The sequence below is a fragment of the Falco rusticolus genome, chromosome 5, assembly GCF_015220075.1.
Source record: "Falco rusticolus isolate bFalRus1 chromosome 5, bFalRus1.pri, whole genome shotgun sequence".
Classification (NCBI taxonomy): Eukaryota; Metazoa; Chordata; class Aves; order Falconiformes; family Falconidae; genus Falco; species Falco rusticolus.
The window spans coordinates 49,988,669-50,005,716 of NC_051191.1; the positions used below are offsets into that span (position 1 = coordinate 49,988,669).

General features: G+C 34.2%; 1 protein-coding gene across 11 annotated transcripts in view; it reads left to right on the forward strand.

The window, feature by feature from the left end:
* CEP290 (centrosomal protein 290) overlaps nt 1–17,048 on the forward strand; it is a 54,787-nt gene that overhangs the window by 35,961 nt on the left and 1,778 nt on the right. For 3 of the 11 annotated variants that reach the window (XM_037388171.1, XM_037388170.1, XM_037388172.1), the window contains 19 exons: nt 384–650; nt 1,740–1,847; nt 2,441–2,640; nt 3,319–3,532; nt 3,728–3,865; nt 3,952–4,173; nt 4,743–4,856; nt 6,253–6,398; nt 7,290–7,445; nt 8,051–8,174; nt 8,713–9,363; nt 10,393–10,527; nt 10,782–10,868; nt 12,531–12,695; nt 13,033–13,155; nt 13,465–13,625; nt 14,697–14,838; nt 16,520–16,593; nt 16,726–16,829. In XM_037388171.1, coding sequence (XP_037244068.1) covers nt 384–650; nt 1,740–1,847; nt 2,441–2,640; nt 3,319–3,532; nt 3,728–3,865; nt 3,952–4,173; nt 4,743–4,856; nt 6,253–6,398; nt 7,290–7,445; nt 8,051–8,174; nt 8,713–9,363; nt 10,393–10,527; nt 10,782–10,868; nt 12,531–12,695; nt 13,033–13,155; nt 13,465–13,625; nt 14,697–14,838; nt 16,520–16,593; nt 16,726–16,829 — 3,331 coding nt within the window. Of the gene's footprint in view, nt 1–383; nt 651–1,739; nt 1,848–2,440; nt 2,641–3,318; nt 3,533–3,727; nt 3,866–3,951; nt 4,174–4,727; nt 4,857–6,252; nt 6,399–7,289; nt 7,446–8,050; nt 8,175–8,372; nt 8,439–8,712; nt 9,364–10,392; nt 10,528–10,781; nt 10,869–12,530; nt 12,696–13,032; nt 13,156–13,464; nt 13,626–14,696; nt 14,839–16,519; nt 16,594–16,725; nt 16,830–17,048 lie in introns of those variants that run through there. The other 8 variants (XM_037388173.1, XM_037388177.1, XM_037388178.1 and 5 more) reach the window with 5 other exon arrangements.

Sequence of the window (17,048 nt, forward strand, 5' to 3'; positions counted from 1 at the left end):
TTTAGTAGGGTAAGATGCCCTTGCTATATAAAATTAAATTGACTATAGCTAGTTAAATTCAGCAAGTTTTACATTGAATTTAACAATTAGCCTAGCAAAATCCTTTTATTTTGGTTTGCTAAATGGAAATGCTGTTACAGAAAATACTTTCTGGTTCTTAAGAAATTTGAAAATTGCCAGCTTCCTAATTCGGTAGCACAAAATGAATTCCTCAAGTGTCTTGTTCCAAGCAAATAATACATAAAGACTCAGTAATAATATTCTGGGACTTTTTAAATCTAATAGTAATCCCATACAGCCAGAACTGAGTGCAAAATGTTTTGTGTTTGTAAGTCCATTTAGACAAATCTTTCTGGAAATGCAACATTTGCCTTTTGTTGTAGAAATTAAAAGAAAAGGAAACTGCTGTGTGGAAAGCTGAACAAAACGTTTTATCAAGAGAAAAAGTTATAAATGAACTAAGACTTCGATTACCTACAGCATCAGAAACAGAGAAGATAATGGCTAAAATAGGCAAACAAGAAGATGATCCAGAGTACCATCATGCCATAAAAATTGCTCATCAAACCATTGCAAATATGCAAGCAAGATTAAATCAAAAGGAGGAAGTGTTAAAAAAGTACCAACATTTGCTTGCTAAAGCAAGAGAGGTAGTTAAACTTTTTGCACAAAAATTCTTCCATTTTTAAGTTGTATTAGTTGATTCCTTATCTTATTGCTAGTTAAATATTAAAAAGTTTCTTACCTAAGGGAACAGAGATAATTAGTAATTTTTTATGTAGAAATTAATGTAGAATTTTTTAACTTCTTAAAATCTGAGGCTCACTCAGTCAAGTTAACGTACATCATGTCTGTCTAGGAATTAAAATATTGTGACAGGAAGAAAGTTAAAATTTTGCTGTGCGAAGTGGTCTCAGTGTGTTTTATATAAGATTTTCCAGTACTTGCAACAATGAACTCTGGACTACATCTTGCAATGAATTTGGAAGGTACAATAAGGGCATGCATTTATGGAAAATATGCTGCTTAAAGCATATTTTAAATCATAAACAGTGTATGTAAGCGTACTTTATATTATTTAAGCATAATTTATATCCTTTATTCTTTATGCTCTTAAAGCATGTTTTAAGCCTTGTGTCTAAGAGGTACTCAAGACTAAAGATGCATCAGTTTTAGTGTGTTTGGATCAGGAGCACATTTCCAAAGGAGACTTCCTGTCGTCTTCACTCGGTGTGCTTTGGTTAATAGGTGTAGCTATTTCTTCTGGGAGAAATCTTAAGTCTTTTTGGTTTGAACTAAACCAGAAGATGCAGTCTAAAAATGAGCGTACTGTGCTCTGTCTGTTAGTAGACATTCAGTCCACAGGATCACACTGTAGTCTGAAGTAAAGAGATGTGAAAAGTACATAGCACGGATATCGCTGTTGTATTGATAGTCATAGGTGGTGGGGACCAACACAACTGTTATGCTTTCCAGCTCTTGTCCTGTTGCACTGTACTACTTCCTACATAACTTAAAACTGCAATAGTAGATTTTTTTCCCTGTGGTGTTAAAATGGAAAAAAATAATCACAGATCATTGCAAGAAGAAAATAATTTTACAAACTGCCAGAATTAGAAGAAAGTTTGTGGAGCAATACTTAGGCAGTGAGTGAGCAATCAACATGAAGGTACTGTAGTTTCATGACTTTCTGGAATAGTGTGCATCAGTAGAGTTATATTTTTATTTTGAACTAACAGGAACAGGAGGAAACAGCAAAGAAGCACGAGGAAGACCTTAGAGTTCTACACCAGAAGTTAAATGTGCATACGGACAATTCCCTTAATAAATTCAGACAGACTGCTTTGGTGAGTTATGTGTATTTGTGGGGTTAGTGAAGTTGTTCCCAAATTATAAAAATTGTTGCTCGAAAGAACAGTTTTGCAGTCAAAAGTATGTGATAAATGATGACAGGAAAAATAAATGGCTAGTTGATACAGTTATTGTTGTATTACTATTGAGAGAATTTGCAAGAGATGGTTTAAAAGTTAAGCGTAAAAAACCAAAGTCACCACTTCAGTATATATAAGTATTTTTCAGATCATCATCCTAATTTATGGAGACTTTTAGGAGAGAGAAATATATTTTGTTTTCTGTTCTTTCCATTCAGTCTGTGGTTACGTTAAACTAACCCATTTCAGTACAAATTTTCTCTTGATACTTTATGATAAGGTGGAACCTGTATTTAACTGATTATTCTGTGAATCATTAGATGCACAAAGCTCTTTTCAAACCAGGGTGATCTCTTTCTCTGTGGACTAAGATCATATCTCAGTAAATAAACGTGTTGGATATTAATGTTTGGTTATATTCAGGACTGAGTTTAAAACGCATCGGTAATGTTTACCTTTGATTTAAAGCTTAAAATGTTTTATCACATGCTTTTTTTTCTGTTTTACAGGAGTTAGGGAAAAAGACTTCTTTATCAGTTTCAGACAGCAAACGTTTTCTCTGCTTAGCTGAAATGGAGCAAACTGTAGCAGAACAGGATAATTCTCTTGCTTCACTTGTTGGAAAATTAAAGAAAACGTCATCTGATTTGGAGAAACAAAAACAAATTACTTTAATGAAAATCAAGGAGTTTGAGACTATCAGAGCCCAGTAAGTTTTTAGACTGTTAACATAAGTCGCACATAAGACACTTGGATTGGATCAAATCGATGGTGTATTGTTGCTACAGGACTAGTCTATCAAATTGAACATGTTTTTACTGAATTTAAGATTTGGCTGAAAAAAACTAACTCAAAGTTACTATGGTTGGTAATTGTAAATTATTTTTAATTTGTAGCTCTTCATCAGGGATAATATTGAAAAAACTGTGGATTGGAAAGACACCTTTCAGTTGTTAGCTTTGTGCCATTCAGTGAAAAAGAAAGTATTCAGGGAGTCTTGGTATGAGAGTTATCTTTAAGCTACTGTGATATGTGCTGGTTTGTGTTTGGAATTTTTTCCCCCCAGTACATCTCTTTGGACTTTCTGCCTAACAAGTTTAAACTCATGAAAATTTAACCCCTGTTTAAAAGGAGAAAAAGTATGTTTTCTTTAAAGGCCAGGAATTAGAATGAACAATGCTCTAACCTCATTTTGCTGATGATTTTGAGGAATTTTCTTACTAAATGGAGGCTGCCTTTGTTGAGTCAGTCTTTTGCTGTTTCCAAATCCGTTTGTCATTTGCTTTAACAATAATAAAAAATATAACACCATGCCCTTTGTTATTTATTTGGAGTTTGCTAACTTAATTATTGCAGTACACCCTATTAATGCTTATTTTTTCATTAGGCTTCAGGAAAAGCACACAGTTGATGTGGATCAACTAAAAGATGAAGTAAACGAGTTAAGGAACATGTTATCTCGGAAGGAAAAGGCATTAGCAAATGTAGAAGCTGAACTAGAAGTCCAAAAAGAAGCAAATAGTAGAGCACCCACAGCAACAATGAAAAACCTGTTGGAACAGCTGAAGAGCCAATTAGCCATAAAAGAGAAGCAGCAGAAAGTTAGTCAACAAAAATTAATCCCTGTGTCACATAAATGTTTAATGTTGCTTAATGCTTAAGAATTCTATGTATAGTACAGCAGGAGGTAGAATATAATTGCATAATATAATATAGTACAGTTGCTTTTTTCTTGGTTTGTAATGTTCCTGTTTGCAGCTTCTTCACTTAAAATAACTTGAATTTATTATTTTTAGGCTTTGAGTAAAGCACTTCTGGAACTCCGAGCAGAAATGACTGCTCATGCTGAACAGCAAATTATTTCTGCTGCATCACAAAGAGAAGCAGATATGAATGTCCAGGAGATTGTTGACAGACAAACCAAGGAGCTTACAGTGAGTACTAGGTAATATCATTGTACTGCAGTGTTGTATTGTTGATAATCCTGATGAGGTTTGCTGTTTTGTTTGTTTTCTTTTAGACACAGATAGAGGAATTAAATAATCAGATTACAAAACTTACAGATAACCTTAAAATAAGTAAAACCAGGGAAAGTTCTTTGTCTCATGAAAGAGATGAGTTGAACCAAGAACTTCAGGGGAAAAAAAAAGCTTTCGCTAAAATGTTGAGAGAAAAAAATGAAACGGAAAAAGAAAATGAAGAACTGAAGAAACGGATTAGGAAGCTAAGCAGTATCATTCAGGTAAAAGTGATTTTTCAAAATGTTCAGTCTTGGTCAAGTTTCTGCATAGATGTGCTGGTTTGGGGGGAAAGATTAAGTACTTTTGGCAGGTATCGGGACTTAAACTTGTTTAAAAAATTTGGGTTTGCTCATCAGGTGCGTTACATCAGAGCTATGAAATTTTACCGTTGGAAGCATGCTTCAAATAAAAGGAAGAAACTGAGAGTAACTTACTCCTTGAAATATGTTTGAAAGAATATGAGGAGTTGAATTACCATTTTCAAGGCTTCTTTGAAAAATGGAATTTTGTGATCTTCCTGGCTGTCCTCATTTCCCCTTTAAGAAGAAAATTAGAGGATTTACAGTGAATTGGTTAATATTTTTTTTTTAATTCGGCTACCTGCTGATTATTCAGTTTAGAATGCAAAGTTACATTCCAAAACTTTTAATAATTGAAAGATAATTTTTAAAAGATCACTTAGGTTGTAAACTAATTCTAGCAACTGGAATTAGAGTCCTTATATTTTGAGTGGAGAAAAATATTCAGGTAATGGTGAACTTTAAATTTGTAAAAGTTTGTAATTTTTCAGAGCAAAGCTGATGAAGAGAATCTGATAGATGCACTTCAGAAAAAAAATAAAAAGTTGGAAAATGAACTTGAGAAGTGTGAAGAAACAGAAAAAAAAAGTGTAAGAGAAGACAAGGTATGTGATATATAGATCATAGCTTTGAAAGACATCATCAGTCTAGGTCTAGGCAGTTTAATGCTCCCTATTGCTTCTGAAAAAAACACCCCACCAACCAACCAAACTTGATCAGAAGAAAAGCACTTTCATGACTGTAACTTCTTGATATTTCCCATGCTCTTTGTTACTGCTTGTGTTGCTTAGTACTGGTACAGTAATGTTTTCCTGCCCCTTTTGTAGAGTTAAAGGTTCATTACAAATCTTAGAAAACTAAGATGTTATAGGTAGCAGTGAAATTGATTACATAAGGACTGTCAAATGTGCATTTGCAAAATCAATGCAATGATAAAACCACGAAGTACTTGGGAGCAGAAGTGTGAATTATAAAAAGCATGATGTCTGTGCAAATGATTGTTCTTCACATGCAAGACATTCTGAGTAATTGGAAGTGTGTTCATTTCACCAGTTGTTTCATTTGGGTTTTTGCTTGTTACTTTACTACTTCAGTAACTAATCAGTGGTTTGTCACGGTAATCATAAGGTATACTGGAATATTATATCATGCTTGTAAAATGTCATTCAAGTTATTTGTGATTCTAAATATTATTCTAGGACTGCATTTATACTTCCAATTAATTTGAGACTTTTTAAATGCCTGTTGCATAGTGTCTAGACCTTTTTCTCAAACTTGACTTGTTTTTTCCAAGATCTTGCTTTGTGTCTGTCCCTTAATTGCAGTAACTGTTTAGAATGAAGACAGAAAAGAAAGTACAGGGGCTAACTGGAGAAGGAAAAAGTTCTTTTTAAAAAAAAAAAAAACCAACAAAATTGCTTACAGGAATTATTGACTGTGATTTTTCAGTAACCATTTGTGGTCATATAGGTATGGTTTTAACTGCTGTATAATTTACAGTTACTGAATTGTAACTTCTGTTTATCATAGGAAAAAATAAACTAAAATGACCGATTGTGCATCTGTGCAGCAGGGGCTAATAAACACCTGGTGAGCTGCAGAAGAAAGATCTGCTTTAAATTGGCATAGAAAAACTTTTTTTTCTTTAATCTCTGTTCTTTACTAACGTGTAATTCACAGTAAAAGGATACAATGTACTAGCACCTCTATTTTCATAAAATGTTTCCCTCCTTTTTTGTAAAATGGATATTAAATGCTAAGGAAGAATTTGGTAATAGCATTAAACTGCATCAGTTTTATACACCAGTCAGTACAGCGTACTTAACCTATCCAGCTGGGCCAGCTGTTTACCGTATGGTAAATAATATATGCCAGCTATGGCTTCATGTTTTAAATTGATAAATGAAGAATATGTCATTCTTGGTTTTCTAATGTGTTTTCTTATTTTGCTTAAGAAAAAAATTCAAAATAAACACATAATTTGTTTTATCTGTTTCACAGACCTCCAAAGAGGAAATAATTAGATGGGAAGAAGGTAAAAAATGGCAAATCAGAATGGAAGGATTGCGGAACAAACTAAGGGAAAAGGAAAAAGAAGCAGATGCTTTAGCCAAACAGTTGAACACACTGAAGGAAATTTATACCAAGTGAGTTGGTTTTAATAGATTTAGCTACAAAATAATGACATAAGGGAAATCCAAATATGTTTGCCACATAATAGTTATAAGTTTGTTATGTTTATAAGACTGATACCTAGAATTTTACATTGCTATTGACATTTAACAGGATTAGTTAATTTTCAAGCAACAGGCTACTCCTCTAGTGTCATTTCCCTTATAGAAGCCAACAACCTTTATTACAAGAAACTGCCTCTGAATAAAAATAATTTTAAGTCCTTTATTATAATAGTTGGATACAGCGTTCTGTTATTCCCGTGAAACAAAAAAGTTTTCTGAAGACAGGCTGTTTCTCACCACTTTATTTTAATCAGATTGCTAGGATTGGACACTGTGCTACTGTTATACATAGTGCTACTGCAGTACTGATGGTACTAGGATTGTGAGATGGAAGCCTTTTTTAAAAAAAAACGTGCAAAACCTCTGCAAGTGTTATGTTGACTTCAGTACAGTAATGGCAGGGTTTTACTGATGCAGAAGAGAGAGGGAACTATTACAGTGATTGTAGCTGTTGTTAAATTGTGGTTTGAAACTGCTTCAGAATGGCATTTATTCTTAGCAAGTCTTGCATGAATTTCACATAAAACACAGGCAAGACCAGCAAGTGGTTTATGACATGCATAATACTGATATTGTTCTTCCCCCCCCCCCCCCCCCCCCCCCCCCCCCCAGGTTTGGGGTTTGAGTTCTTTTAGGTAAAGCTGTACTGTCTATAAGGTAACCTTATGAAGCAGAAAAGGGGGTGTGGTTCAGTGAGCAAATAAATTGCAAATGTAGATTCTTTACAGCAAGAAATATTTTCTCCTAAAGAAAGCAAGTTAGCAAATAAAGCTTTAAATGTAAATTTACTGAATGTTGCAGGACTGAAAAAGAGAAAATTGTTCTACAGAAGAAACTGAAAACTACTGGTGTCACTGTTGACCGTGTTGTTGGTGTAAGAGCCTCAGAGACTGAAAAGGAACTGGAAGAACTAAGAAAACGGAATCTAGAATTAGAAAATGAAGTTGCTTACATGAGGTGAGAGGCATTTTGAAAGAATCTGTAAAAAATAAAATATCTAAATGAGAAAAAAATTGTGGAAAGAGGTAGATGGTGTCTGTCAGACCAATTGGTTCAATAAGGAAAAAAACGGGAATTTCAAAAAACCTTCTTTGAGTCTCTGATGAGAAAACTTAGTTACTTGGGAGCAATTGTGTATGTTCAGAGAATGTTCAGCATTGGTTCATGGTTCTAAAAAGCTAAATAATATGAAAAACATCTGGCTTCTATTATGTAAAATTATAATTACAGGTTAGAGTTGGTGAAAGTTACTGGAACTGCGAAGTTGCGGTTAGAGATTGTATTCTTAATCAGTGTATCCACTAACACAGTGCGTAGTGTACCTGAAAATAGAAGCTGTACATGTCTCAAAAGAACATTCCTTTTGCCAAAGTAAGTGCTTTCAATTCACAGGGATTAGTTGGAAGTGTATATGGCTAACACTGATTTAGAATAACTAGCCCAGTAATCCTAGAAAACCCAGTCTAGTAATCCAGGTGTTCATGGATTTTTTTACCTTAAGGGATGTTTTTCTGCATTAATAGCCATTTGTTTGTTTTGGCTTGATTAAATTTTTGATGTAGAACACAGCAAGCAATGCCACGAGATTATGCTGTAGAAGAATTACATTTCAAAAATCAGTACCTCCAGGAAAAGCTTCATGCATTGCAGAAACAATGTTCGAGACACACATATTCTAGACCATTGGTAAGTTAATAATGTGACCTTATTACCTAGAGGAATTCTACCTACTGAACAAAAATATTTATTAGCCATTTGGTATTCTGTGTCATTTAGTGGTTTTATTTCAAATTTTAGTTTTCTATAAAAATATATGAAATGCTCAGTTTTTACTGTTTTTTAAAAAACACAACAAACCCAAAACGTAGTTTCTGTGTTCTACAGGTAGAAGCTGAAATATTCATCATCCAAGCGTATGTGGAGAAATAAGGGATATGTATTTTTAAATATGTAAGTCTGCAGCTGAGAGACTACTTCTGTATTCCCTATTGATTCAAAATTTGAGATACAGAGTGTTTGGGAAAATACTGAGCTGCGTTTCAGTTACATTAGGTGGTTTTGTTGTGTTTTGATTTTTACAAGGTTCATTATATTGCATTATTAGGTTATCTTGATCATTCAAGAAATACATTTAACAGTACATTCCAGGTTTCTTTATTTCCTGTTCTGTTTTACTGTCTTCTGCTTTTCTTTCATGCTTGATTCTGTCTTCAACTTGAATCAGAGTACATGTGACCAAACTGAACTGACCAAGTCTGTTCCTATCAGTATCGGTAAACAAAAATTTTTGAATTCCCTTCAAAAGAAATTTATTTCAAATAGGGATGAAATCAAACATCAGACTAATCATAGCATTACTGATGGCAGTGGCATAGATGAGGAAGCAGACGTGCAAACATCCATCATGCATAAAGAAGGCCATGATGCTACTGCGGATGCAAGCACAGAAGTGTCTCCTGAGCAGCATCCTGAAGATAGTGAGAAATGCAAAGATACAGATATTTCTAGGGAAGGACTGAAGAACAAAAGTATAGCTGAAGCTGATGAAGAGAACTGCAGTGAAAAAGAAGAAAATACAACCCAAACTGAAAATGGAAAACTTAATGAGGAGTTTGAAGAAGAGGAGAGGAAGCAAGAAATACTCAAGCAATCAAATGTTGATGAAGAAGAAGGTGTAGAAGAGCATGACACTGACAGAATGAGCTGCAATCAGTCTGATTCAGGGCAACCTTCTAATCAAGCTAATGGCTATGAAACAGAAAAAATAAATGTGAATAATGAAATGAATCAACCCACTGCAGAAGATAAATATGAAACTTACCGAAGTTGTACAGAGGGGGTTGAAACAACCCCAGAATTTTGTGAAATGCCTGAGGTTTGATACTGTAGCAGTCCTTTAACGTTTCTTCTGTATACACGATGTAGAAATAGAATAGTTTGATTTTGATAATGTAGTGCTTTCCTATGCGTGGTCTGGAGGGATATTGAAGTAGTTCCCAAGTGGTCCATAAAGCAAACCTTATACTTTCATGATAGGCATACATGTCAGCTCAGAAGTAAGCTGCTATTGACTCTAAAGTTTTGATCCAAAAAGTTTACAAATAATCCCAGTGATACATGCATTAGTTAAGAGACTTATGATGTGTTATTACTTACAGTAGGAAAAAAATACACTTTATTGAAGCGAATACTTTATTCCTATCATTATTAGTGATTAATTAATGGATCATACAGTTAATTCCATAATTATCTAAGTCAAAACTGCTGCTTATTATATTATCAAAAGGTTTTACTGTTTACTAGTCAGGCACAGTAATTTACCATATACTTATGATTCAAACTGGCTATATAAGGCATGCAAAGCAGTCTTTATGTAGCAGAAATGAATAGCCTCCACGGATGGAGACTTAAGATTGTAGGAACTAACAGACTTAAGAATTAGAGTTATATACTACTCTTCCTGACTTGCTCTGTGATCTGTTTGCCTTAAGTGAAATTCCTTATGCTATATGTACTATTTAAGGATATATTCTAATGTATTTATTACAATTAGATGGTGTTCCCAGGTAGAATGTCACAGCTTACTACACTCAGCAGCTTTTTTGTCTTTTAGACTTTAGAATTTATTTCTACCCAGTAGTTTGAAAGTTAATTTTGGTTTGACAGAATTTTTACTGATTTATACCAGTTTTTAAACTTCCCCTACAGTTTAAGCAAGTTTAGAAAGTGTAGGAGAAGGAATTAAAATCAGAACAGATTAGATCAAAACTGTTGATATAACTGTCATCTGTTTTATATCTGTGAAAAATACTAATTCTCTGTTGCTCTTTATCAGTTTATCACTGGTACAATGATCAGTGCATTTCGACTTAATAATAATTTTTTCCCCCTCCATTTTCTTAAGACATCAGGAATAGGATCAGATGATCAATATCGAAGAGAACAAGAAGTTTTCAAGGAAAACTTAAGACTGTCATCTGAAAACATTGAGCTAAGATTCCAGCTAGAGCAGGCCAATAAAGATTTGCCAAGACTAAAGGTAACACCTTTTTACCTTTAGCCTTCTTTACCCTGACACAGGTTAGGGGATTGCTTAAAAAGAAATGGGAGATCTTTTCTGTACATACTGTCAGTTTTTCATGGTTTTATGGAAGATGAGAAGGTTGAATGGCTGGTAGAAATGATGGAAAATTGCTTTCTGTTTACATTTTTCAAAGTAAACCAACTGTAATTTTGTTACTGTTCACCTCAATTTCAAATTTAAATAAGTTGCTAATTACTTTGTTTTTATAGGACCAAGTAGGTGACCTAAAAGAAATGTGTGAACTTCTCAAAAAAGAGAAAGAAGCTGTTGAACAAAAGCTGGGCAGTGTAAGAGGGGTGAGTATTGTTAACAGCAGTTTTCATCATAACTACATGAAAACACAATACCAATAAAAAGCAATGTTTTAGTAAAGCTAAATTATTTTTAGTCAACCAAAGGCAAACAGGAATTGTTCTTACTTGTTTATTGTGTTGCCAAAGTGCTATAATAAATTAGTGAGATTCAATTAATAGGACCACTAGAAAGACTAGAGCTACATTATTAAGATGTGTGCTGTCATGGTCTTTTTTTGTCATTTGGATTAAAATTATCTTCAGAAACATATTTGTACAAAACAATAGGAGTTACAGCCCTACTGTTGACAATTATATTCATGTATTTACATAAATGCATTATACAATTACAGCTTTATGATTTAAAAGATAGAATATTGATTTGATGCAGGTGGTAGTGTAAGTTTCTGTTAGTGTTAGTGTTAGTGTTTTTTGTTGTACTGTGCAAGATATCACAGTTAAATTTTACCCTAGCTGCTGTCAGCTATTTTAATAGAACAATATATCTGAAGTTACAGGGGAAAAAAGGCTTCAGCAGTGCCCACTATCTCCCTTGACACTAACCTGTCAAACTATTTGTGTGACCTTTTAAAGGAAGCTGATATAATAAAATCTCCTCAGTGCCTTCATAGCTGTTTCAGCATACAAGGAGAATGAGTTCTGTGGCTGGGTGCCTGGAAAAGATTGTCTATTTCCCACTCTTTTACTTGTACCTTGCATGGACTGCTTGTGTTTCTACCTATCTATTATGTAGTGGTAGTTTTGGATAAGGAAATTCAGTTTATAAAACTGTTTCATGCAAGTGTTCTGAGGCGACAGCAAATTCAGAATCTCCCTCCCTTCTCAGGTACCAAGATCTGACAGAGGTTTTTCTTTAACTCTGCTGTGTACCAACACAAATGTCCTAATCCCTCCAGTTACTTTAGAGAAGAAGGAATTAAGTCAGTTTTAACTTCCAAAACTTGGTTGCTATATAGGTTTATGTAGGGCTCCAGGGAGTAAAATCTTCCCCATTTTCCACTGTACTGTGCCTCTTACCTCTGTGGAAAGAAAAGGAGGTACTTCGTGGGCCCAGAGCTAGAAACAGCATCTTTAAATTATTATTGATGAGGAAAACCATCGCTACAAATATATGAGAAAATAATGCTTTTAAAGACCCTTTAACAGCTTCTCTACCTCACCACAAACATGGTGAAAGAAGAAAAATGGAGAAATGATGAGGGTTTTTTCCCATATTTATTTATTTATCAATCTGCAAGGAGAATATATGCCTTGGGAAAGGGAGAAGATTTAATCATGCTTTAAGATGCAGTTCTACTGTCACTTCAATCCAGTAGAAATATGATTGCTAAAAATGGGCCTTCATTTCCTCCCTCAAGCTCCCAGCTATTTTTTTTTCCCACTCAGACAGTATTACCATTCAAGCAATTCTACAGTCTGTTGGCTAACCAAATTGCTTTAGAAGTTGTTGTAGTTTGATTTATTTCCTTAATGTTTCTGTTTAGTTCGTAAAGTAGAGCAGATTTTGAGACTAACTGCAGCTTTCTTTTTTTATAAATATAAATTGCAGTGGAAAAATGAGCATTAAAGTAAGATTTGGAGTATCTCAGAGTGTCAAGATGAACTGTGTACTACTTTCTGCTTTTTTTTCTTCCCTCTGTATAGGCTGGTAGAAGTGGAAAGACAGTTCCAGAACTGGAAAAAACAATTGGTTTGATGAAAAAGGTTGTAGAGAGAGTCCAAAGAGAAAATGAAGATTTGAAAAAAGCTCCTGCTGTGGTTTCTAATGAGAAATTACTTGATCTTGAACAGGAAAATGAGAGGCTAAAGGTACTGATTTGTCTCCAGTACCTATATTTAGATAGCAGTTTATATGCAAGTTAGTAGGGAAATGGAGCAGCAAGCCTGTTGGAAACATTGATTGGCACAACAGTGTTTTAAAAATACCAAATACAAAACCTGTAGAACAGAAAAGCAAAACTTCATTTTGGTATAACATAATGCATGATTTATGTAAAGGTATTCTGTCCTTAAGGATATCCTTAAATATGTGATGAAACATTATGTTCATTGTGCTGGGTAGCTGTAACTAGGCTGTGCTTTAAAAATGGAAATCTGAAATTTTCAACTAAGCAATGTACATGTGTTTTAACTGTTTGATATTTAGTCTGAAATGGAAAAAATGAAGCTTCATTTGAGGGGCGAGCTGAGTATGCATTATGAATCTAAAGCCAAAGGAATGGAAAAAGTCATTACTGAAAATGAGAGGCTGCGTAAAGAACTGAAAAAGGTATGATTATTGTAATGCATCCCTTTATTTCCATTAGTTACTGGCTTGTTTGTTTTTATTTCTGAATGGTTGATGTGGAATGGACACTTTTCTAAGTACTGATACTGCTGTGATAGAATTTTTAGTTTTATGTGGAGAAGAGACCTCCAAGAATCAGCCCAAGAAAGAACTTGGAAGTTGTAGTGCTAGTGATCTTGGATGCACCATTTTCCTCTAAATCAGTGCTGACCCGTCACCATCATGATGGATAATCCTGTGCTGCACATGAGGTTAAGTATTCCATAAACCTTTGTTTTTATTGAACAATAGGAAGCTGACAGTGGAGAGAAGCTACGAATAGCGAAGAATAACTTGGAGATATTAAATGAGAAGTTAACTGTACAGCTGGAGGAAACCATTAAGAGGTTAAATTTGGCTGAGAGCCAGTTTGGCAGAGCTGATAGCAAAAGCTGGAAATCCGTTGTAACAAGGTAGGAATTGTGAGCAAAGTAAGGAAGATAAACACAAGTGTTAATTCCTCTTTAAATATTAGCAATCAAATTTTACTTTCATTTTTGTAATTTTTCTTTCCTCTTTTGAAGATAGTTTTATATTATCCATATTGTATTTTCTTATTCTGTATTAGTATGTAGAATCAGTATACAGGTCTCTGAAATGAATCCAGCAGAGATCTAGTGTCCCTAAGTACTGGGCTTGTTAGCCACTTCTATACAGTAGCTAGTTACTTATCTCCCTTCTTCAGATCTGCTGTAGACTTCTGGGTAATTCTGGTAAAGGAAGTATTTTGTGTGCCTTGCTGCTTAAATGTATTGGACTTGTGCTCTGTAGAATGTCGGCATTTTTCCTGAACACAGAAAGTATTTTACTATCTTACCACATGGATGACAATCTGAAACAAAAGACTGGAAGCCAGCAACTTGCATTTTCCAGCTTGGATGCATTTGAATCTACGTTTAACTATGTAAATGTGCAAAGGTTGTGTTAGAAGACCCACTGGGATTTCTATACTCCTTAGGACATGTAGGTGTAGCTAAAGATCCTTCATGTGTGTTCTGAAGGTTAGTTGCAGTCAGCCAGTTGATTCTGTAGAAGAAGGGAGAAAAACTTGGAGACCAGCATAATTATCTTTCCCAATATATAAAATGAAGTGTGGGAATCACCGTTTCTAGATTTTTAAATAAAACCTCAGACTTTTTTTTAATATTTCCTAAAAATTGTTCTAAAACTTTTATTTTTACAGATTAACTACTAGTCTAACTACATAAAAAGAATCCAGTCCCCCTTCAACGAAGTGTAGGCACAAAGATCCACAAAACTTTAACATTTGGATAAGCCTTTATTCCAAGATTAAAAATGTATTTTTCATTATGCTTCTTTCAGTTCACTTATAAATAAGACCAGTGATTATTTCAAGGCCAATGCCCCAAACATATTTTAGGGTGTATTTTATAGCATTTAATCTCCTAAAGATATTTTAATCTCTCTTTCTGCAAAAGTATTAGCTTTTGCTCTTATCTTTTTCTGAATAAAAATACTACCAGGATGCATGAAACTAAGGTGAAGGAAATGGAAATGGAGATTGGTAAGAAACCCCAAAGCATTCCTGACCTTAAACAGCTGCTTCAGGAAGCAACAGAACATGAACACGATGCTGATAAAAACTTGGAAGATGTAAAAGAACAGGTAAGTAAAATATAGCCAGATGACTCTGAGAATATATTGCTTAATATTATTTCTAATGTCTGTGTTGGGAAAGTCCATTTTTTTCTCGAAGACATGCTTTTACAGTTGTTTTTTTCAGTCTGAGTCACCATAACTGTACATTTACATATTTTGGCCAGTTAATGAGGTTTGCCACATATTATCAATATATATTCTTGACTTGCAGTCTTAGGGGAAAATTAATTTTTTTCTACTGTATTTTCTGTAGGGTTTTTTAATTATAGTTTCATTGATCACATGAAAGCCTGTAGGTACAGATGCTTCAAATGGTCTTAAAGTCTTTCCAGCTTGTTCCAGAGTGAGTTTGCTACTGGGACTTCTATCTTCTTTCCACATCTTTTGGGGCAATTGACTTTGCCATCCTAAAGGACATCTTCATGCCTGTTTCCAGTATGTCCTCTTACATGCAGTCCCTAGTAAGTCTTACAAAATTATTTCACACATGGAGGAGCTGATGAATTTTAAACTCAGGTACCTCTGAAAAGATGTATCAAATTTTGGCCTTTAAGTACTCCAGAGGTGTAGCCCTGGGACTATCCACCTAGCTTATCTTACATCTTCTCATTTATTAGTAAGTGCATGCTTTTCTTCCCCAGGCATCTTGTACCAGCTTTTCTCAGTGTGAGGTATCAAATACACAACTTTCAACACAGCAAGTCATATGTATTATGTAAGCAAGCAAATATGTTCAATAAATAAACTTGGAATTGAGTCCTATAGATGACTATTTTGTTATTTTTTTCTGTTTTCCCCTTTCTAAAGTCAGCATTATTAACGTAAAATGTATACTAGGAGAAAAATTAACACACAGATAAAATTCTTTCATTATGTGATATTACTCTGGAGTGACACAGTTCCCAGTTTCTTTAATGTCTCAAATAGTGATGAAAAAACGTTGTCAAGGTTAACTATGTTTCAAAGAAACACAGATTGATTGTGGAAAAAACCCCAAATCCCTAGCATTTTAGATAGTAATAAAGCCTATCACCAAGAGTAGCCTTACGAGAATTCATGAATTGTCACTGCATTAAAAAACTGTATATAGCCTCATATTTAAAACACTGATTTTTTGCTCCTGCATCTTCTACTGAAGGGCACTTCTAGAAGCTAACTCCCTCTCTGGTCAGGGACCTATTCTAACTTACAACTGCAGGTCATTTTCTTGTCAACATACACTCACTTGGGTTTTCATTGCAAAATCACAGGCTTTTTGTATTATGTTTAAAAAGGAGCCTGGACAGCTAGATATGCAAATAAACACATCAGTAGTACTTTTTTAAAGCACTCTGAAGGACTTACGCATATCATGTCCTTAAGCAGATGTATAAATTATGCTAATGTAGCTATGTGTCTTAACTTTCTTTCTAAATCTTTTGAATACGTTTTTTCTTCACCCTTCATAAAATATGTAGCAATGATCTATGCTAACTTTTAAAAGGCTGTGGATAATTAGCTCTGTGGAAACTGTCAGTAGATGGAACACTTCGGGTTTTTTTTTTCTGTGATAACCTAGTACTTGGTTACATCCTTAATATTATTTTCATTCATCTTTTTAATCCAGTATCAGAGAGAACTCCATCATAACTGCATTATCCATGGATACTGTTTTCAATAGTAAAACTTTCTTGATTTTTCTTTCAAGATTGAGCTTCTCAAACACCTTCCTGAAGGTGAAAGGACGGAGCAAAGCTTCGTCAGGGAGCTTCAACTTTTAAGGTAACGTACTTTTAAATAGCTAAATAAATAACCTTAGCCAGTATACATGAAACAAGAATGATCAGGAAATTTTATTTTCTAATATTTTTTTAATATTTTCTAAAAATTGTTCTAAAACTTTTATTTTTACAGACTAACTACTAGTCAGTTAGAGAAAGAAAAAGCAGAACTAGCTCACCAGGTGGAAGATTATAAGCACCTCCTACACACATATACAAGTGAAAGTCCTGCAGCCGGTAATCATTTTCAATACCTAAAATAAAGACCTTCCTGTATTTTGGCCCTATTTTTATTTAACATGTATGTGCAAAACAATAATAAATCTAGTTATTTGAACTGTATTAATACCAGAGTAGTGTAAACTGGAGCAGACTCAGGTCTTGGATTTTTGAGTACTTACACAAGCTTTTCATAGAGAAGTGTTACTAAAAATCTCCATAATTACCTTGAACAAG